The sequence below is a fragment of the Protopterus annectens genome, chromosome 6.part0, assembly GCF_019279795.1.
Source record: "Protopterus annectens isolate FY-2018-M chromosome 6.part0, PAN1.0, whole genome shotgun sequence".
NCBI lineage: Eukaryota > Metazoa > Chordata > Ceratodontiformes > Protopteridae > Protopterus > Protopterus annectens.
Window position 1 is genome coordinate 703,032,621 of NC_056737.1, and position 24,277 is coordinate 703,056,897.

Sequence of the window (24,277 nt, forward strand, 5' to 3'; positions counted from 1 at the left end):
GGGAGGATGGTTGACAACGGTGAGAATTGTCCAAGAGTCCAGAAAGGAGTAAACTACAAAAGGCTGCCCTGCATCTTGAAAAAGCATCTATTATATAGTGTTTAGTGAAGGTATCCACAGGTAGCAGCTTCCAGGATGGTCTTGGAATCTACCCCTTTGCAGAAGGCACAAGGGAAGGCCACCATTCTGGTAGAGTGAGTTCATGAAAAGTAGGGCAAGGATTTGCCATGGTGCGAGTAACAAAAGGAAATGGACGTGAAATACAGCTTGCAATGGTTTGCTTAGAGATTGCCTGGCCCAGTTCATAGGTAAGTACGAGGTTAGCTGACCTTGTAGGTCATTTTAAGCCTAGCCAAATCCCCCTCCAAAAGTGAGAACTAAACATAGTACCTTGTGTTTGTGAAGCAAACACCCTAACAGTTACACCAAACTGCAGTTCCCATCTTGGACAATTTTCAACCATCTTCCCTTCTCTCCATAAAAGAGACAAATAGTTGGCCTGGGTTATGAACAGACTTAGTCTTGTCCAAATAAATTTTCAACTGTCCCTGCACTTCTTTCACCCCTATTCTGTGGGTTGGGAAAGAAAGTGGGCAGATTGATGGCCTGTTTGAGAGGTATCTTTTTACCACCTTAGGCATGAAAGAGGGGTTGACCCCCAGGGACACTCTGCCCTTGTGAAACATAAGAAAAAGTGGGACAGCCATGTGTGCTTGTAGTTCTGATATTCCAATAGCAGGAGGACAAGACAGTAGAAGCAGTAGCTGGCACAAAGGAGGGGGGGTAGTGAGTTTTTCTAGCATAATGTTGAGGTACCAAGGTGGGGCCATAGTTTTCCTTGGCAGATTTTAATTTAACACCCCTTTTAGAAACTGACTTCATGCCTGGATATAACAGGCAGGTTAAGCAGAAGACAGGCTGAAAGGCAGGCTTTTATAGAGGAGTATGCCACACAGGTTTTTCGTTAGCTAATACAAATGGGATAAGATAAGAGGAACCTCTGATTTTCTGAGGTCCAGATTGTCTACATGACACCATATAGAAAATCTCTTCCATTTGGCTAAGTAGGATTTTCGAGTGGTGGGTGCCCTTGCCTCATGGAGTACATGAAGGGATCAGAATCCTACTGTCCATAGGCTTAGTTTGAGTTATGATATGTTGGGGTAAAGCAGAGAGTCCTTCTGTTGTATGATTATGTCTATTTTGTGGGGTAACTTGTGCTAATTGCCTCAGGCTAACTGATAGAGAAGGTAGAACTGAAGGCCAGAGTAGAACAGGTATACACCTTTTTCCCCAAAATCTATAGATCTCCTGTCTTTGTCTGAAGGAAGGCCATTAGCATTGGGTAGTAGCTTAAAGGGTTTGTCAGAAGAGAGGTACACAACAGAAGGGTCACCAACAGGGTTCTTAAAAAGAATCTTAAGGTCTTCTGGGACCTTGCAGAATCTGTCTGGCCTTTTGAGAACAGAAAGCTGCAAGTCAGGAGCTGAAGAGGTGGATTCAAAAGCATCCAAAAGGGACTTCAGGACTGGAAGGACAGGGGAGGGGGCAGGAGAGCCTACCTATAAAATGCTGTAGTATCTGTTTTGGACATCAGAGATTTGACTAGACTCCCACTCAGAATGCTTCATCATATTTAAAAATGGTCTCCCCAAAGGATGCCTCTTCCACAGGGATTCAGGAGAAAGAGAATCTTTATTATCTGAGGGGAACCTGGCCAGGAGGGTGAATCAGAGTTAAGTAGGATAATGAATGGTCATCAGAATCTGAGGCTTCCTCCTTCTATCCAGAGAAAGAATATTCCACCATAATCTTCTCTGGGGTAGGAGTGGAGCTGTAAATCAATGACTTAACAGCCTTGAGCCAGCCCTAAGAGAAGCCCTCCCATTCCTCCTTCCTGGAAGGAGAATGAAAGGAGACATGCTTGGTTTTCTGTCACTTTCTTTTTGGGGTAACATCCACTTGAATCATGGGTGGAGGTTCTGACCCCTTCCACAATCAGTTTACTGGGAATCTCCTCCCTAACTAAAATTTGGGGGATGCTTTCTGATAATCTTCTCAGTAGCTGTCTCCTCAGATGGGAGATCCCCTGACACCATACTGGTCTCCAGCTTGGTCACGAATCACGATAGGAGTCTGAGGTAGAGTTGGCTGTACCACAAGTTTTGTAACCTCTGCAGGTATATCAGAATCAGATCAGGCAGACTGAATGTCAGGTTTAGGCCTCTTGAGTTTTTCTAATGAAGTGGAGGTATGCCCAGTGTGTTGGTGTCCACCATCTTGAAGTGGGCAGACACTTCAGTCTTTGGGTCTCCAATAAAGTGTTTAGTGAAGATAAATGGGATCACAAAGTCTTGGACATAAAGAACTGGCAAATGGAACAAGTTTTATAGTCATGTTATACTCCTACACAGAAAAGACACTAAGTATGGGGATCTTTGTAAGGAATCTACCTACTGCATTCACACTTAACCCTCCTAGCTGACATAAAACAAAATACAGCAAAACAGTTTAGATAAGAAGGAAGGTTCTCCAATGAGACACTCAATTGCTTCTAAGAATCTAACGGCATCAATGACCATGTGAAGTTTAGACTGACAGGTGCAAGACATGTGTTCAGTCTGGTGGTGAGATAGTCAGAGGAGTTATGCTTATATTTCAGTTTATATACCTCTAATGCTTATAAGCTGAGGTCATACTTTGGACATATATTCCAGGGAAGGTTTAAGCTTGGTACCCCAGCTGGATATTAGTGGTGAAAACCCATCTGCTTGGAATACTGCAACAGTAATTTCAGTCAAGACATCTGATTTAAGTTTTACTTATACAATTTCCAAAGTGAATACAGCTAAATTTTTGCTAAGTACACAGAAGGCAGATGCAGAGACAGTAAGAACAGATCTCAGTAACAGACAATTGACAAAAGCATCAGTTCTTCGGTACTGCTTAATCTTAAAAAGGGAGAAGGATGTGTGCAATGGATGAGAAGCTAAAAAATTCACCGTTTCAGCCACGGGTATGAGCCACACAAATAAAATACATTTACACAGCAAAGATGTAAAGTTCTGCAGAGTGCAAAATATGTAACTGAAAGAAAGTTGTTGTATCTTTTGGCTTTTCCCGGTTAGGGGTCACCACAGCGGAACTCCGGTCCACTAATGACTGGCTATAGATTTGTATGTACCGAGTTGCCAGCCCTGCCGTACAACCTTCAACCATTCATGCATGTCTCCACACAGAAGATGCTTTAGCTGAGAATCGAACAGGACAACGTCTTACTGTGAGGCGACAACGCTACCGCAGCACCACCACCGCAGTACATGTAACTGAAAGAAAGTATGAATTAAAATTACACCCCCAGCCTTTTGAAAAGTCGAATCTAGTGGCATTCCCTTTTCTAGATGTATAGTATGGTAAAAAAACAATGATAAAAGTAAGTCCCAGTTTAACAAAGTGATCCCGTAATCACACAGAAGCACTCAGAAATACTGAATTATGTTCCAAGCAGATCGAAGTAGAGCGCTACATTTAAAGTCAGCAGGCTATGCTATGTGAAAATGTAGGGGAATTGTAAAACTGGAAGGACAGTTAGTATAAAGAAAGTGGGAAACTGAAGAATCATTGTACTGGGTGATGACAGAGCCATATGGTGAAAAATCATCATCATGTAAGATCTCTGTCAAACAGTAATGAAAGACAGTAGGTGGGACAGCCCACATCCAACCAACTCCCCCATCTTTGACTGCAAAATCACATCTAGTGAAGCAACAGCTAGTGCACAAGACTGTCTTATGGCAGAACTACAGTCTGTCCAAATGCTGGCTGCAACAGAACTTTATGAATCCGAAAATGAAGTCAGCCTGAGCATCACAACATCAGGAACCCTCCAGGGTTCGAGTACCACAATACCAAAAAAGGCAAGTCTTATGACTAATGAGCATACCTAAGGATATCTTCCTAGAAAGAAGAGACAATGTATACCACCCGTCACGGATCTTGTACACCAAGCCAAAAGTGAAGTGTATGCACTGGCACTTTACTTGTACAACAGAAATTTAGATGAAAGTAAAAAAAAACAGGAAAAAAGAAATACAAGTACAGCAGTCTGTAACATAAGTCCATGGTACATCATAAAGAGGCATCTATACAAAGCACAAGGAGGACATTGACTCTTCTGTGATCCTAGGAAATATTACTTTTTCCCCTCTGCCACGAATATGCATCTCTGAATGGTTTCCATGAATTGTATGCTGTCTTCCAAACAACACAACAGAATTCAGCTTGGTTATTATCTTACACACAATAAGTTGCCACGCCACCTAACAGACTAACAAATGTTTCAACTAATTTGCCCATTTGCTGCAATATACTGCAATCTGATATTAGGGTCTAAACTAATAGGTCCTTTAAAACACACCAAGTGTTTAGCAATGGAAAATAAAATGTTACAAAATACATACACTGTCAAGTGTTTCACAGGATCTGTCAAGTGTTTCAAGCTGGATGCCTTATTACTACACACATTTTCTAGGCATATCCATGCTTTTGCAGTAGAAACCAGAACTTGTCAACTAATTATTCTGTGTTTTGTTGCACAAACACTGCATGCAACTGAAACATCATTACAAAATAACCAAAGTAATGGTACTGTACCTGCTATCTTCCATGCTTCGGGTAACCATCAGGCTTTCTTCACTCCTCTGAAAAGGAAGATTAAGTATTTTTTATTGCTACTTGAAAACTCAGAAAACAAGTCAGTTTGTTAACAGAGACAAAATAAGACATCCCCTGTAAGTTCATTTTCTATGAAAATAGGCTACGACTGGCAAGTTATTTTTATAGTCACGTTAGACATTACACTCTATCCTTCAGCTAAACCTCTACAACAATGATCATTTTTAAGAAGACATCCATTTCAGAATGTTTTTGGATTTTTTTGCTGGTTGTATACACAATGACTGGATCTGCAAACATGACTTGACATATTCTCATGCAGCTTTCTGAGGATACTGAGAAAACTACCCATACAACAATCTCAGATTTTTCTACCTTCAAAGATGAAGCAGTATCTACATCTTGAATTTCAATGAAACAAACCACATTCTGATGCCATTTTTATGTCACAATATACAAAACTAATAAAAACAAAGATCTAAGTCACAACAATATATGTTTACATTTTTGACATCTGTTTTTATTTTTAACCTGAAAATGAAGTACAGTTGTGTAGTCAAACTACCGTAATTTGTAGATATTTGAGTGTCATTGCCTTAGGGAACTTGGTCACAGACTTGGGTCCCAGACCTGGCCAGACTTTCAGAGTGGAGTGCCCCCTCCCCTTGGCCAGGTTCACATCACCTTTCCCTCAGATGTTTATACAATGCTTGTATAAAAGGGGACATATTTTCCCAGCCATTGTTCATTCTTTCCTGCAATCTGTAAGGGTTCAAATGTGCAATCTGTAGCCACAATAAGAGTTCAGGGTTCTGGCAATCCCCTGCGGAGAACCTTATCTCCTCTGGTTCCCCCTCCCCCACCAAAAAAGAAAAAAATAAACAGGGAAGGTGACTGAGATAAGTATGTGCAAAGAAAGGGGTAAAATAGGGAAAGTATATGAACCTGCAGGGTTCCCATGATTAGAAGGGATGGGGACTGGGGAAGAGGAGTGCGGCATCAACCATACTTGAACATCTACAATTAAGTAAAGTTAACTATGCAACTGTTGCAGAAATAACCTTAGGGCATTATACCAAGCTTGTCAATCCTTTCAAATGGGGTGCATCCCCCTTAGGATGGCTGAACCAAATTCTGTTCAAGCCCTAAAAATTAGGTCTAGTCTGCAATGCCAGTGCTTGTAGCAGTTGTGAATGCAATGTGCTGTCCATGTACAGATATTCTATTTTGACACAGGCAGTCCCTTTTTCTTTTCAGCAAATGACACAAAAAAACAGTTCTGATTTTCTATAGGTTTTATTCCGTCAAGGTAATGCCTCGGTTGCTTGTACGTTACTCTTTCCCCTTTGTTTTAGGGTATTCAGTTGAACAGCTTGGCTTACTGTCCCTTCCCTTACAGGATTACCTTAGGCAAAACTGAGGGGTTAGTCTGCAAGGTGACCTTTTTCTTGTGAAAAAGTCTATTTGCAAATCAAGGTATGTAATTCAGAAATCTCTGTAGCTGAAGTTACTGAAAATAGAAAGACTATCTTCCAGTACAAGAATTTTTCTTTTCCAATATCTTTTTTTTTTTTTTTCCCAAAAAGAACTTGTTAAAAACATCAATTAGATACACAAAAATGAAAAACTACATTTCTATAACACTAACTATATACAAAAAATGCTGAATGCCTGTATAGATTTTCAAATAAGCAAAGTAAAAAACGGTATTAACCACAGTAAAAACAATCAAGTAAGATGTAAGGCACTCTTATGATAATTAATAACATTAACTCTCATAGCCAGTTTTATATATGTACATACAGATAAAAATGCATGAAACTTATTATGAAATAAATTTATAAAGTTTTCCCCAATACTGTTTATAGTAAGACCATTTATTTTGTTTGGATATTATTAATTTATATACTGATATATATATAGTTCATTACAGTTTGCTTAAATCCATGCCATGCCAATTTTGATCTGTCAAGCCAGTTTTCAGTAGTATAACATTTAATAAGTGAGAAAATGGTAATTAATATGTGTGTATCGAGTTGTAGTAAGCCAGAGGGTGGTATACAATGTAGTATTACAGTACAAGAGTTTTTAGTTCTGCAAAGGCAGCTGGTTCAACAGCCACCCAGTTCAACTTTTGCAGCACAAAAGCCAGGCTTCAAGCTGGAGTAAGAGTCTACCTAGGAGGTCTGAGGTGAAGCATGCCCTTTGAGAACTGGTAGTCTGGATGCCAGGAAGGGTTCCAAAGGTAAGCAGGCTGAGATGGCCAACAGGACCACCTTAATAGAGGTAAAAACCTGGAGAGGTACTAAAGGGCCATGGGCACATCTCCCTATTGAAAGGTACAGGTCCTGCCTTTAGCAACAAGGGGAAAATCTCTTCCATTTAGCTAGGTATGACTTCTTTGTACTTGGCTTCCAAGCATCCCTTATAATTTCTAGCTCTTCTCTTCATAACAGGTACTCAAAGAAAAGTATGGTCACAACATCTGAGCTGCTAACTTCAGTGTGAGCAGGCCTGGGTGTATGAGGGAAAGTACAGTTGTGTACACTTACCATAAATGTAGATGTTCGAGTGCATTCACTGTTGCAGTCATTACATTCAGGCTTGGATGGTGTAATGGTACATTGCTGTGGTTGTCGTTTACAGACTCCTTCACTGTTGTCTCAGCAGGAGAACCAGATTCTGCACCCTCAGCTACTAACACTGAACCTTGCAGCCTGGCTAATTACATAATATTTCCTCTACCATCCCTCAGTAAACCTGTGATAGATAACATTTTAGAGGCAAGAAGGCCTAGTACTAGAAAATCTTATGCTGAAAAATGGAAAAGATTCTGTGCCTGGAACCAATCTCAAGAGATGAGTACAGCAGTGCCCAATTTACCTCAGATTTTACAACACTTAACTGAGATGCTTCACAAGGGCCTGCCTTTTTCCTCCATTAAAATCCATGCCTCAGCCATTTCAGCTCACTATAACACAAAAACCTCCCCTCTTCTCTCATCCACTGCTCAAGCAGTTCCTCAGAGGGGCCAACAATTTGAGACCACGCAGGAGAGCTCCAACTCCAGCCTGGGACCTTAACTTTGTTTTGGAGAAACTCACTCTACCTCCTTTCGAGCTAGCTGCTACTACAGACTTAAAATTTCTTTCTTGGAAAACAGCTTTACTTTTAGCAATCACTTCAGCTAGAAGGATATCTGAATTACAAGCCCTTATGGTAGTGGAGCCTTTCATCATCTTTCAGACGGACAGGGTGTCCCTCAAAACCAATCCATCTTGCATGCCCAAGGTGGTATCCAGTGTGGTTCTTAATCAGTCTATTCATTTGCCAACCTTCTTTCTCAATCCACAGAACAAAGGGGAATGGATACTGCTTTCCTTAGATGTGCGTCTGCAGTAGCAGCTGGCTCGAAAGGAGGTAGAGTGAATTTCTCCAAAACAAAGTTAAGGTCCCAGGCTGGGGTTGGAGCTCTCCTAGGTGGTCTCAAATTTCTGGCCCCTCTGAGGAACTGCTTGAGCAGTGGATGAAAGAAGAGGGGAGGCTCTGTGTTATAATGAGCTGAAATGGCTGAGGCGTGGATTTTAATGGATGAAAAATACAGGTCCTTGTGAAGCATCTCAGTTAAGTATTGTAAAATCTGAGGTCAACTGGGTGCTGCTGTGCTCATCCCTTGAGATTGGTTCCAGGCACAGAATCTTTTCCATTTTTCAGCATAAGATTTTCTAGTACTAGGCCCCCTTGCCTCTAAAATGATATCCATCACAGGTTTACTGAGGGATGGTAGAGGAGAGATTATGTAATTAGCCAGGCTGCAAGGTTCAGTGTTAAAAGTTGAGGGTGCAGAATCTGGTTCCCCTGCTGAGACAACAGGGAAGGTGTCTGTAATTGACAACCACAGCAATGTACCACTACACCATTCAAGCCCGAATGTAATGACTGCAACAGTGAAACACGAAGAACATCCCCCTGCATTGCATCAAGCGGTCTCCATGCTGGGGTAGCATGAAATGTTTCTCCCTTGCCAGGTGGGGAAATCAGTACTCCTTTTACAAAACAAAGGCAATGAGAATCATTTCTAGGATCTCCTCCATTATTTTCTGAATTACTCTTAGAAGCAAGGGAAGTGGAGAGAAGGCAGAGAGAAATATACCCCTGCTGTTTAGTGAGAAGGCACTGTAAGCTTTCCTGTGAGGTGCTTTGGAGCAGAATCTGTTCAGCTGCTTGTTGCTTGGAGAATTCTGTGTTTGGAATACCTCATCTATTCACTACATTCAGAAAAAAATTCCTTGGGTGGCATCCATTCATCTCTACAGAGTATCTTCTTAACTGATCTGAGATGGAACTGTCCTCCGAAAGCATACAGGTTGCTGTGAATAACAAACTGAATTTCTGGGCTACTCCCAAAAGTCTGTATGCCTATTCTACACACTCAGCAAGAATGAATGTGTCCTTTTTGTTGACATAATACATTACTGCAATGGTGTCTGCGATTATTTCCAAGTTCCCTGGCACAGACTGTCCTGAAGGCCAGCTTGTTTTTTCCAGCATATTAGGTGCCTTGTACTACTGACCTAGGGTGCAAGTCCCTAGGCTTTCGTGGGACTACAAAAAGCACAGAATAAAATTATTTTGGCTCTTGATGTTACAGTACTTCTATAGTGCCTTATGCTAAGATAGATATGCTAAGGTTTTACCAGATGTACTTGATTCTCTGGTACTCTTGTGAGGGACTGGACCCTGTAAATCCTATATATAATATTCAAGCTCATTTGTCTGAAGTTATGTTTAGCCATTTCTGGAGACAAGTGGCAAACCTGCCTTCTATCATAGGACAAGTAGAGGGCTGTGAGTAAGAAAAGGAATGGGATGGGGTAGGGAGGGGGCACAGTTTAGTCACAATTGCCCCTTAGTGGTAAAGGGACTCTGTGATCCCCCTGCCTCTCTATATCCTCCTGCTGTTATCTTCCTTTCTGACATGCTGGCTTACCTTTGGGTTGCTTCCCTTTTCATTGTCTCTATTAGAAGGCTTTTATTCTAAGCTTTGGGGGACAATTCCTGCTTTTTTGGGCAGAAGCATGTGCTTCCAAAAATCCCAAACCTTTCACTTGTCCTCCAGCTTCTTGAAGAAATTGTAAGCCTGGGGTCAAAACAGCAGCTCTGGGCCTCAGTGGGCACTGAGCAGATGTACCCGTCTGTCTTTGCACAGGGAGTGTGTTCTCAGCCATACTGACTGCTACAGCAACATCCCTAGATGCTACAAATACAACAATATACCAACAGCTAACAGCACATTTTCCCAACTGCAAGGAGGTCTGGACTTTTTGCAGCAAAGCAGTGTTTCCTTTCCCATATGCACTCCCCCACAATTCACCAACAGTTGCTCAAGGAGATGGTTTTCAAACAAGAGGCATAAGGATGAGTGTCTGTCATTTAAAAGCCCTAAATGCCATGGTTGCTGAGGCATACACTTTTTTTTTTTGCTATACCTCTCAAGTTATCTACTCTTCTTTTCCGTCGTACATCCTAGAGGCAGTCTAGTTCCCATTATTGATTCCAGGGACACCATGAGTGGAATCAGCCACAAGGCATAAATAGAAATTTGTGAAAATTTTCTCTATAAAAAGAGTTATACATGCTTTGTTCAGGGGGCTGGGAGTCTGTCTCCAAGCTGTCAGCATCAAGCACATCCTAGACCGGAGGAAAAGCAACAGGTTTTGGTGGCCCAAACCCAAATGTTCCATGGTTCTCTTCTAGAGGGAAGCAACACTGTGGATTTGCCCAGAAAATTCTCTCTCGTGAATGACAGAGTGTCTCTAAATGACAAGTCCTCTGCAGGACACTCAGAGACATGGGTATGCAATGTGTATCACAAGCACAAACTGTAGATGAGGGGTGAGAACAGGTGGGCTCTATAGTCTAAATCCTCTCCTTCACCTTTATGAAAATGTCTCTACCCTTTTTCTGATGGGTCTAACTTCAGACAAAGAGGGCCTGAATGGATCAGGCATATTTTTCTGCCTGATCCAGACAGAGGGCTGATCTGGATCAAGTTAAAAACTATGTAAAAATTGGAAAAAGCTCTATTCCAGCTTAACCTAATCCTGATAGGGAGGAGTGAGTAAAATGTGGGCTGGAGAACTGCCATGGAGCAGTTTATGCTTGTCATATGTTCAGGCTTCAGAGTGGGTCTTTGGTCTGTCAGTAGCTGATGGCGTCCTGTGAACCCTACAAGGAAAAATGCACGGACTCCAACTCCTGAGTAGCATCATGGACAAGCTCTTCTACAATGAGCAACAACAGGCCACCAACATCTTGCTTAATAATCAACTGAAGTTCACAGGTGAATATCTCTTCTCTCTCATAGTTTGGTAATGGCTGATGGTACTGTGTCCCCCAAAGGGGCTGCACCAAGGCTTCGGACAAAATAAATGTCAGGTACAGGGCTGACCAAGTACCCCTGCAGTACTGGCATCCTCAAACCTGGGATCCTGATCAGGATCATCTGACTTCTGGGTGTCTCTAGATTTCTTTGTATGCCTATCATTTTTACAGGGACATCTATCTGACTGATTACCATCTGATGACAACGTGGATTTTGGTAGGTAGGTCACAAGCCACTTTTTGTTCAAGCAGGCCTGGACAACAATGCATCTTGTATAAAGGGTGTTAGAACTGAACTACTGACAGACTTTTGCAAGTGGTAATATGCTCTAGAGACAATATTAACATGAATGTTTTTGGTGGAAATTTACACACTGCGAACACATTTGCCTCTCTCAGGTAGCATGCCCAATACATCCATATTGGGACATGCCACAGAGATGTCTGCAAAAAAAAAAAAAAAAATTCACAGTGAAGTAGACATTAGCAACTACAAACAACAGTTTACAAAAAGATCTGCTTGCTCTTCTAAGTCCTGGCCTAACCCAATGGACTGACTGAATGCCTTCCTTTGCATATAATGTACGAGTCAAGAAAGTATGACTGATCTCCAGTCATACACTATCTTTTATAACAGGAATGTGGAGACATCTAGGGGAAAGGTTATGTCAATCCAGCTGAACAGGAAAAACTGCTTAGCTCTGAAACTCTGCCCAGACCACAGAGCATGCCCTGCAGCAAAGTTCTCCAAGCTTCTGAATTCAGCAGTCAATTGCATGATGAACATCTGACAGTTACATTTTTATTTAAATGTAAATTACTTGCAAATGTTACAAGTTATTTCTAGTAACTATTTTAACATTGAGACTACTTAGAAACATCAATATCTAGGCACTGATTTCAGCTACTGTTTAAAAACTGTTACTAAAATTGAACTAGATACTCAAACCTATGCAGCAAAACCAAACAGCACTAACATCAATAACACAAGGCACCCTTGAATATATACAATTATGAAGCTGCGGTGGTGCAGCGGTAGCGTTGTTGCTTCACAGCAAGAGGTTCTCTCATTCAATTCTTGGCTGGAGTGCCTTGCCTTCTGTGTGGAGTCTACGTGTCCTCCCCATGGTCGAGTGGCGTTCAAAAGACATGTGTAAAATGGGCGTGCCTTGGGCGTCGAGCTGGCACCTCGGCACTGTAAAAATCTACTGCCAATCATTAGTGGACCGGAGTTCCACTGTGGCGACCCCTAACCGGGAAAAGCCGAAACAACAACAACATGTCCACACAAATAAATATGTATTTTTTTACTATAACATTCAAAATGACAGTAAACACAATTTTGAGAAAACAAGTCACATCTCTACCTCCAATTAAAGCCTAGTAATATAAAACATCATAGCCTATGGTCTACTGTTGACAGCTCTTAGTAAAAACTTTCAGGGAATTATACAGACAGTCAGGTACAAAATACACCTAATGCTGCCCTTCTACCCTTAAATACTTAAATATGACTAAATATTAAAACTAAACACATCACAGTACCATGCAGTGAGTTTTCATAATGTTACATTTTCAGTGAAAAAAAAATGTTTTCTAAAGAAATATTTATGACTTTGACTTCTAATGTAAAGACAACACAGTACAGAGATATTCTGGGCATAGACCCTTTTGAAGAAATATACATAACTTTAAATTCTGATGCAATAACAATGCAGTACAGACATATATGTAGCATGTGTTGCATTGTCAACCCTGAAAAGACATCATACACCCAACCCTAATGGAAACAGAGTATACTACAAACAACTAGACCATCAGTGTCAAATGCAAGTAAAACCCTGCACTCATATTATAAATGTAATCCAGTAATGAAGTTGAACCGACTATTCTAATTTTGTCATCCTTCAAGTGGCCCCTTTTTTGAAGGAATACGTATGATTTTGATTGCAGATGTAATGGCAAATCAAACAGGATATATTCTAGACGTGTACTGTGTTCTTCATATAAAGAAGGGATGTTATACCAAACTTTAAACTACAGGGTACAATTCAAGTTAGCTTCCTGGTATATTCTAATAGCCAAGAGAACTACTGGTAGCACCTATCAATGCATTGTTAAATCTCCGAAATAGTACAAAAATGGTTTAAGACAACAAATGTGGATACTCAACTATAAACTGTACTTCAGCTGTGCTATTTAGCTGCAGAGATAAAGTACAGTTGCATGATGAATTTTAATATTATCAACTAAATGTCTTTTGCTTTCAAATACAGACTTGTTTACTATGACAAATAATACATTTTTAAGTATTTATGCCTTAAATGTTTCGATGCATTGTCTCAAAGCAAATATGGTCCTACTATCATATTTCACCTTGTTTATTCTTACTCATCTACCATGTACATCTAAAAAGCCATATCAACGATTGTCTGATCAGGTAAATGTAATGTATCTTACACACAAGCCTCCTCCCACTTCTCTAAATATAGCAACTGTCTAATTGCATCTGATGCTTTACTGTGAACAGTGAGAAAGTATTGGCTGCAGCTGCACGGTGAATTTTTCAACCTAGTACTTCTCCAGGACATACACTGCCCCTCCCCAACAAGCCATATTGAAGAATGTTCAACTTTAATTATATAACTGTCTTTTGCTTTCACACACCACCCAACTAAATAATAACTTTCATCTTCTATGACTAACTGAGATCAAATGAAAGAAATAATGACCACAGTAATGTATATTTCAACCCACTTTCCCTCTCAGTCCTGCACCTACTATGATGAGCCATATATTTCAGTGTAATCTGCTAGGCATCCTTGGATTTCATACACAGACATCCTTTTCCACCTTTAAAATAGCCACTTTCTGTCAATGCACACTCTGGATGCCAAAATGTCTTACAGCAAAAGAAATAAAGACCACAACAGTGTATTTCAAATTGCTTCTCTCTCACGAGCACTGTTCTTTCCTTTCTGACAAACCATTACAGATGTTCATTAACTATACTAAACCTGGTATCCTTTGTTATCCATACAATCTGCATCTTACCACAAAAATGATCACTTTCTGACAGAGTACACCTTGGACAGTTCCAAGCACTACTATGTGGTTTCCTGTTGGTTTCTTTGTTTAGTTATAAAGTAGGCCTTTGCTGTGGTGCACTTGTGCTAAATGACCTGGCATCCTGCTAGTATTATTTTTAATATATCTATAAGAATTTTCATTCACTTTCTTAAACTGTAATTGTATGGTATGTACAGTTAACTATACACAGGAAGTAATCATCTCCAAAAAGTTTTGATGGTGTAGAAGTATTTTTTTAATGACAGTTAATAGAAAAGTCAGGAAAACACCATTACCTCACCATTTGCATTTCTTTTCTTGTCAGCAGGTACAGAGATAATTCATGACTCATAGGTAAGGAGCCAAAGGAAATGTATTGCAAACTTTCTACATGAAAAGTAGCTCTAGCTGTGAAAAGCTAATATTAACCATATGTGTGTTCCTTCAGCAATCTTTTGAAATCAAAGTAAGACACTTGCAGATTGATTTATCAATGGGATGGATAACACACACTGCAAATCTAAGATGCAAAAAATGCACTCACACAACTTGACTTAACATGCACCTGTAACTTCATCATGTTGGTCTACAGAGCTGCTATACTTGTTACTTCTCAAGTCTACTCCCCAGCAGAAGCAGAACCATACAGATGTTTATTATGCCTTACTGTGAAAGCCTGGGGAATGATGCAAAAACATCATCAAACTGAAGAACAAGACTTAATGCATGATAAAAAAAAATATTTAAGCTATGTAAATCATTTTGTTCACTTACATCTGTTGAAGGAAGAGGTGTGCTGGTTTGAATCCCGGAATCTAACTCATCCAGAGATGATGCAGAACTTTTATCCTGAAAAAAAAAGTCCATATAAAAATGAAATGTTACTGTAAATGCAAGTATAAACATGGAGGAAAGGAATACATTATAATAACAAAATTATATGTCTCTAAGCCTTGTAATAAGTACTACCTTTGTTACACACCCATAGGCCAACACTACCACCCATATGCCCAAATGACCCCACCCTTGAGCTTGTAACACAACTCCCCAACTGTCTCTCCGGTGGAACTTTTTCCAAAATCTCGGTCATTGTCAATGTAGAAAGTCATCTTGACTTTCTGCAGCTGGAGCAACATAGTGCATATGCTTTTCAGATTGCTGCAACAATACATTGGAATAGAGTTGGGTCTTCAGAGTACAGGAATAAAGCCCAGACTACAGATCAAAAGATAAAGGTTTGAATAACATTCTTCATAACACGCTAACCTACTCAAAATTAATCCAAGAGAAAAAGGCAAGAAGGGAGACCATTTCATATTTGTTTGCCACTCAACTAAAACAGAAAATGGAAACCTAAAATTCCAAATGAGATAGCCCAGTGGGAATGCAGTTTAAAATTCTAACTAAGCTGAAAAGTACAAGAAGCATGCATGAAACAGCTATCACTGTGTACCTAGTTGAGTAATGATATATTGTGTGCATGAGTTGAAAGGTTAAGTGATTTATATCCAGATGGCAGTATTAGAAAAACTAGTTGCTGCTTGGGATGGAGAGGGCACCTCTTAATTTCCCCACACCTACTTCAGTCTTTTGGTCAAATTTTCAGGTCATAAGACACCAGAATTACTACCTTTCTTTGGCATAGCTGATAAGGCTGAGAAAAAGATGCATATAGATACATAAATATCCTCTATTTCTGGACTTGGGTCATCCCTCATACTGACAGCTTCCCAGAAGTTCATACAGTGAGTTTCAAGATCTTATCACTGTCTGTGCTAATCTACTAAATAGTCTACTTAAAGGGAAAAAAAAATCACTCCCTTCCAGCTCCCACATTCTTCCTGTTTCTCTTTACTTCTTCATCTGACCACTCACAAATTGAGAGCTAATATTACATCTTTCACAATTTCTCTCGTTTAGTGTATTCAAATCTAGGCTCCTTCATTCTTTTCCCATATTTAAGTTACTCTGTTCCTCTTCGCATGTTTGCATGTCCAATTTAGGCCACAGACCTTATGTCCTTCTGTCTGCATATTTCCAAAATCAAATACAGTATTCTGCATGTTGGGGAAAGGGGGCAACAGTTCCTTAAGTTCATTTGCACAGACAAACATTACAGCACCCTATTAGCCTTTATCACTATCATATTATACTATCAGCATAAATTAGGCAAAGTGCAATTATAAGCCCAAATCACTTATGTCCTCAAACCAAACCTTAGCACTCTCCAATACGTACAGTACTGCCATTACCTGCACACACTGAAATATATAACCTTGTGCTTTCCTGATATAAAATCTAACTAACACATTATCAAATCAAGCAAAAAAACAGCACGTCAATGTTTTAGTATACTCCTCCTCCATTAACGTTGTTCTGAGAACTTCACCTTGTTTAGAACTGCTCTGTAAAACTCCCAGAATGTGCAAGTTACATTACAGGCTGTGTGATTAGTTATTTGGAAAAAAAACTTTTAATATTTAATACAGAAAGAGGTTGGGTGTGGGACACACCTTAATCCCTACTTTTTTCCAGCTAGCTGAATTAAGAGGGTTGTCAACATCCTTTACTAATGAAACAAATGACAGAGCTAAGGGTATATGCATACAGTAAAACACTGCCATTTTCAAGGTCATGTGGTTTTCATTTTTGCGAAGGCAGGCAAGCCTGGGCTAACACCATATTGTCAGGGATGTCTTTTGGGAAATGCCTTAAATTATGCTACACAAACTTGGGGAGGGGGGGTAAGTATGGTAAAACACTGATCACATCAAATCATCATTAAGATTATAACCAATCTGTGGCCACTGTATCAGTCTTATCAGCAGCAGTAAAAATGATATTTTTCTGTCAGCCTATATGACATCGGACACAAAATTATTTATGTGTGTACTGTATGCATGTATAAGAACATGTCAGTGGACAGGAATATGTTCTGCATTCACAGTCAACATAACAGTATGAAAATAACAGGACTGAAGTTAGGACTAAAGCCTGTGTCACTCTGCTGTCTTGTCAGGGTTTCTTTAAAAAGCTCCTCCTAAACATGAGCTGTTTCCTGCCAGTCAACTAATTCTCTGTGGACTTTATAATTCACCTCATCTCCATACTTCTTAACTTCTGCACCAATCTCTTCAGAGGACTTGTATCAAAAACATTACTGCAGTCCAAAATACCAGATCCAGTGGATTTCCTTAGCCAAATTATGGTGACTTGCTCACAGAAATGGATGAAGCTGGTCTAACAAGACTTCTGCATTGTGAAGCTAAGCAGCTTCTCATCTGCAAGACAATTAGCATTCTTGAACTTCATGGAATGCCCTGCAGTATTTTCTCATACAGACATCCAGGATAAAGTGAGGTAATGGGCCTTTATTTGCCAGGCTCCTATCTGAGCCCATATCTGTGCAGCACAACCACTGTTTTCATCTTACCATGTTCTGGTACCACTCTATTTTTTTAGCAGACTAACATTTCACAAGTGATTCACTACTTCTTTGTAAATAGACAATGTTTCAGTAATGGCCCACTATCTCTGTCATCTCAATGCCAATATGAAAGAGGGAGCAGATTCAGTCGGTCTTTGCCTTAACCCCTTTCCCAAAGTATCCAGAATTTTTCTACGGTTTCCCTGATCACTTTCCCACCTAATCATTATTAGCATGCCAATCGGTTCCTCCCTTTGAAGCCAGTATCCTGTACTGTTTTGTAAATATGTCAAATAGTATATTCAGCATAGCTATTGTCTTAAAGGGTAAACTTCAATCTAAAACTGAAAATGTATCATAGTACCTTGATATTCTGTGCAATACTGATGCATCACAATCACTTAAGAGTGTTTCTTACATTCTGAAATGGCCACCATGAGAGTTGCCATAACGATGTGATTTTTTTCTTTGTCCTCTTCCTAGAACAGAATATGGCTCCCTATAGTATAACATGGCCTAGAAAGTAATTTCTTCCTTCTCTTTAGCTACAGTAAGAGTTACTTAACCCACTGGCTAGTCTATGAAAGCAGTGTCAGTACACTTTTTAACTGAATTACTCTCATTTGTTGTTATTTTATGTTGGCAGAAGCTCTTGTTGTATTTACATTTTTTCTGTAAAAAATTACAAAAATGGCAAAAAAGGTTATGGATGGATGGAAAAGAAGTGAAAAAGTAGAGTTTTATTAAACATTCAGAGCTGCTTTGTTAAATAAAAATCTAGACTGTCCTTTCTCTACAATGCTACTGTGCACCTGGGCCTACTGTTGAAGTTTTGAATACAGAGTTAAACTTAATTTGTAGTTTTTAAGTTTTCTGCTTAATGTATTATCTCCCTTATGAATATTGTGACATTTGTCTGCTCTATTATCTACCACGTAAATTCTTGGAAAATACTGCACTTCTGTCTCCTGGAATGTTATGCCATTACATGCTGCTCATTTGTATATTAATTAGTACTGAATGGATTATGCCATTGCAATATTCCTGTGTGCTGTTCAAGAACTGTCATACTTACTTTATTGACCATCTCCCAGCTTATTGCACTGCGGCATCTGTACCTGCTGTTCAGATCCGTACATTATGTTACTGAAATGTGTTGTACCATACTGAGCTATACAGAGCTGTACTGCATTGGATGGTATCACACAGTACTGTGTTGTGTTACACTGTACATGGTTGCACAGTGTTTTTTAATTTTTTCACTGTCCCCTTGTATATCATACTGCTACTGCATTGTGCTTTACTCTACTGTATTGTACTGTTTTCACTGCCTCACTGTCCTCTTATATAGCATACAACTTCCCCTCACTTCAAGGCAGACCAGGAATCATAACATTGTATGACATATGCCACCTGATACTTCTAGATCAACAATGGGTCATCAATTTGACTATGCCCAACCAGCTGCTAGCCTTCTAGCACTAGGCTTCCTGATGTACTGTATAAACTGCCATGTTCTCATTGATAACCATTTGAAATTATGAATCCACATGTCAGAAGTGCAAGTACTTGTTACAACTGGAAGCAAATCTTTCACACAAACTGTTTATTAGTAACAATACTAACACTACATCTACACACTACAAGACAAACATAAAACCTTCCAATACCAAACTGCTCTAAAAATCACTTACAAAGGTACAAAAATCTCCTGGGAAATGCACTACAAATGCACACACCACAGTCAAAGCTCAGCAACACACTAATCATTCTACACCACACACAGTTTCTTCCACCACCACTGACAACAGTCATTAGAGTGGTTTGGCCAAGCCCTTCAGACTACAAAAACAATTTACTCCCCATGGCAAACTAACTTATCATATGTGATTCCACAGTTTGGCAGACAGATGTGCCACTCACAAGGCTGAACAGACACAAGGTAACAGGCTCTAAAATCTACCACATCAGCTGGGCACACCATATGTACAACTATGGCACAGTCATTGTCCTTGCAGTTGAAATGACTTAAGCTGCATCTCTTTAGTCTATATGAAGAGGAACATTATGGAGTTTTCCAAGCAAATCTCTATGGTTAGAAGGAATCTAGTCTTCAGCAGTATTCTACCATAACTGAGAGTAATACCAGATAAGACAATATAAGCAGAATATGATTAACTTTAATAACTGGCCTATGTATTGGTGCCATACTGAGTAGGTCCATGGCATCTGGGGAGAGATGGAAAACAGGCTTGCCAGTTTCAGTAAGGTTGGGCTGGACTTATCTTCCCAAGGTTGTAGATACTGCCTAGAGCATTCTTTAACCATAGTGCCTTTTAGGCAGTACAACTCTATTCAGACAGTGGAAGGAGTCAATTATCTAAAAGACAGCCAAATACAACTGAGGGCACAACTGAGTGACAGCGGTATATGCTGTCAGACACTTTGATCATATAGAAAGACGTCGACGCATTTTTCCTTGGCAAAAGACATCAAAATGCCAGATATTTGGTTATGAATAGTGTATAGTACATGTTTTACTGCTAGTCTGAGGTACTATGGCTTTCAGACAGATGTCTTCAGTTCTATGCCTGTACATTACATACCTCTCAACCTGCAAACTGTGCTGCTGGAAAATATATAAGCACATTGCATTGCAAAATTCTACCACACAAGATCATTTGTTTTTGCTTCAGAAAAAGAGAGCTGCAACATGTGTCCTGTTCCTTTAAAATAGTGCTGCCACATGTACAGGTCATGTTCCTTTAGGTGGGTGAAAACATCACTAGACTGTATCTGACTGATAGGGTGGTACAACATAACATGATCAACCCTCCAGAAGAGTGCAATCTAAATGAAAATATCAGCAAAATTATTTTAGGAGAAAAAGAAAATAAGAAAAACACAATCAACCCCCCATATACATGTGTGTGTGTGTGTGTGTGTATATATATATATATATATATATATATATATATATATATGTGTGTGTGTGTGTGTATGGTTCCCCTTCACAATCCCAAATTACTGAATGCTCGAAATTCAGCAACTCGAGACTGTAAAGTTGAAAATGCATAAGCGCAAATTCAAATATCTCGAATATGCGCTTATGCATGTCAGCTATGGGACGGGAAGTGTTGAGTTAGGATGTTTTACGGAAGTGAAGGTAAGTGAGTAAATGTGTGTGTTTTGTAAGTTGTACGTGTGAGATAGGGTAGGGAGGTGGGAGTGTGAGTGTTGGATGTGTCTGTGTGTGTGTGTGTGTGTGTGTGTGTGTGTGTGTGTGTGTGTGTGTGTGTGTGTGCGAGGCAGTTTAAAATGTCTGTGTGGTGGTTTTTTTTGTGTATTAGTGCGATCTCGGAGTTAGAATATATAAGTAGGGGGGTGTGGGGGGTGCAGAGGGGCTTGCCCCCCTGTATACATGTAGTGTAGGGCTTGTAGTGTATGTTATGTGGGTTGTATGGTGTGCGTGTTATGTGGTGTATATGTTCTGTATGTTTGGGGTTTTTTGTTTTTGTGCTTGTGGGTTTCGGGATTTTTATTGGTTAGACTTTATAATTTCGAATTACTGACTTTCGAGCATTCAGTAATTCGATATTATGAAGGGGAACCATGTGTGTGTGTGGATATATATATATATATATATATATATATATATATATATATATACATATATTATATATGGGTTACCTTCAGTTTGCCGAAAGACTACTTCCCCGACACTCGCATTTCCCCGAGACCAAAACACAGACACTTCAGATCACCAACATTCGCAAATCCGAAGTTTCCTGTGAGGTAAGTAAACACTTGGCCATCCCGATGGAAGGAACTACCTGAAGAAAAACTAAACCCCCTATGATGTGGGGGGGGGCTCTGCCAAATGGTTACTTACCGCGTGGGAAATGTCAACTTTCCGGATGTTGGTGATCTGAAATGTCGGTGTTCTGGTCTCGGGGAAATGCATGTCGGGGAAGTGGTCTTTCGGTAAACTAAAGATAACCCAGATATATATATATATATATATATATATATATATATATATATATATCTATATATATATATATATATCTATATATATATATATATATCTATATATATATATACATATATATATATATATATATATATATACATATATATATATATATATATATATATATATATACATATATATATATATATATATATATATATATATATATATATATATATATATATATATACATACATATATATATATATATATATATATATATATATATACACACACACACACACACCTATACATAAAACATTAAAATTGCGTTAAAGACCACTGATATAGTATCATCCTATGAACCTATTCAAGCAGAGTACCTCACTAGCCCTCTTTAAGAGGAATGACTGGATGGGAAACAGAAAATACACCCCTGGGATCCCACCTGTTTCCCTGATGGACAGGGGAAACAGGTGCTGACACTGTAGGAACATGGGCAAAATTCTTGGCTAGGCTTATAAGGCATCCAGGCCAATAGCCTAGTATCATCCTATGAACCTATAATAACAATACTTTGGCAAAGATCAGTTTTCCTGTTACAAACCTAACTGTTCTGCTGTTCTTTGTTATTATTCACAATATAGAAAGCTGTTGAGACTGGAGTGGCACAAAAGGTTATTTACTTAACTGACAAAGAGAGCAAAAGTGTGAAAAGTAGATACCAGATACTTTGAATATAAAAAGAAAATATAATTTAAGTATTTTTGCACAATTGAAATGGCTCATTACTCTGTCCAAAAAAGAAGGCTAAGGAAACAAGCATGTACGAGTAAGTGAAAAATAGTTGCTGACACTCTGAACAAGGATTGTGAAAGTAAAAATTCTGCATACTGCCATTTAATGAAAATGGAAAGAAGATCAAAAAAAAGAGAGAAGGATATTGCAGTGCCATCTTTTGGGGACACAGGCTGACTGCTGGAAAGAAATTATGAGGTCAAAAATATGACATCAGTATGTCTGCCACCCCCACCCGGTCACTCTGAATCAGAACAAAAAAATAAAAAATTAATAACTTATCATACTGCTGTGTCCATCTAACCAGGAATACATTGTTGGCATGAAATACATAGGTTATACAAAGGGTAGGCCTATTAAACATGCACATACATATTCCATTAGAAAAATCAAGCACTTTTACAAAAACTTAAAAAAAAAAAAAAAAAAAACTGCCTTAAGAGAAAGTAATAGAACATGAGTAAAAAATAAGAAAATGGAAGTTTTTTTGCACCAAAGGGAACTTTTCTGCCCAGCCAAGGAAAGCACATTGATCCTCAAACACCTTAAAAGAGCATATGTTTTGGCAATAGTAAAGCGGTAAAGCTGTTCATTTGCCATGCTGATTAGAGAACAGTAACAATAGAAATCCTGAACTGAAAGGTTTTAAAAACTATCATATTCTGCTTCTGACATGTTAAAGGTGATCTCTGCTTGATTTATAAGGTAGCATCTGCTAGAGTCCTGTTTTAAAAGTCCACCTCTGGAGCTCACCTCTTGGGAAGCCAACAACAGCTTGTGGAATTTAGTACTTAAAATAAATATCAAGAACAGGACCGCCAGATACATTATACAACATATTCAATGACTGTGGAATATGCTTTCTGTTACAGTGAGAAGTTAATTCAATTTCTCTCAAAACGAATCGTCAAAAACACAGATATACCCTGGTGTGTGTGTGTGTGTGTGTGTGTGTGTGTGTGTGTGTGTGTGTGTGTGTGTGTGTGTGTGTGTGTTTAGGGGGATTGTAGCAACCACAAAATTATAGAAACATTTCAAGATATAGATTTCTACTTTACCAGTTGCTTAAACAACTGTTCGGCCTTCTCTCTCTCCATTCTTATTCTGGTACTTAATTTAGGACTTGCTGATGATGCGTTAAAGCTGAGTTCTTGTCAATGACAAAATTATTAATAACTAATTGTAAGGGAACTGGATGTGTTGCATTTTTTAACCAAACCTGTTCAGCAAATCAAATTCCCTGAAAAATGTAAACTTCAGACTGCTATACAGTGTTGCCTACCCTTTAAATATATATGCACAGTGTGCTGGAGCCTTTGTATTTGAATGTAGACTGCTAGCTTATAATAAAGATTCAAAACTGTTAACAAGAGAAATCATTCTACCCTTAATCTTTGGTAGTTTTTTAACATTACAACACAACTCTTCTTAGGAAAACTTAGTACTTGGCCAATTAAAATATCCTGACATTAACAATTCTATTCAATGCAATATCCTCAGGTAGAGTACTATTGGATTGTGAGGATGAAGCCTCATGGCCAGAGTCTAAATACAGAACCATCTAGATATGCTCCTCTCTTCTTCAAGATAAATGGGACTACTAGTTGTTTTCTCTTCCATCTCTGGGTTCTGTATCTAAAAAAATACCATATTAGCAGTTAAAGGCAAATGTGCACTTGTCTACTAAGGCGATCAACACAAACTCCTGTTGTTGTTCAGGTGATTCCACAGTTACTTATAGAACCTTTTATCCAGAAATTTATACTCAAAAGGTTGTACCAACAGAGAAGAAATACCTGTGCCAAGTTGTATAGTGAAGGAAGACTCTAGCGTTGTTGCTGCTACCACTGACTTATCTATTTCCATGCACTCAGGGTACAACAACTCGTTAACCTTCAGAGTAAATGAGACACTCATAGTGCAAGTACCATTCTAGGTGTCTGCTTTATCTT

At 39.1% G+C, this 24,277-nt stretch overlaps 1 protein-coding gene across 1 annotated transcript in view; it reads right to left on the minus strand.

Annotated features, from left to right (window-relative positions):
* Nucleotides 1-24,277, minus strand: part of SYNE2 (spectrin repeat containing nuclear envelope protein 2) — a 3,814,665-nt gene that overhangs the window by 20,725 nt on the left and 3,769,663 nt on the right. The window contains exons 134-135 of the mRNA XM_044073561.1: nt 14,902-14,976; nt 4,654-4,700 (exon numbers count right to left, since the gene is read on the minus strand). Of these exons, the coding sequence (XP_043929496.1) occupies nt 4,654-4,700; nt 14,902-14,976 (122 nt within the window). The remainder of the gene's footprint in view (nt 1-4,653; nt 4,701-14,901; nt 14,977-24,277) is intronic.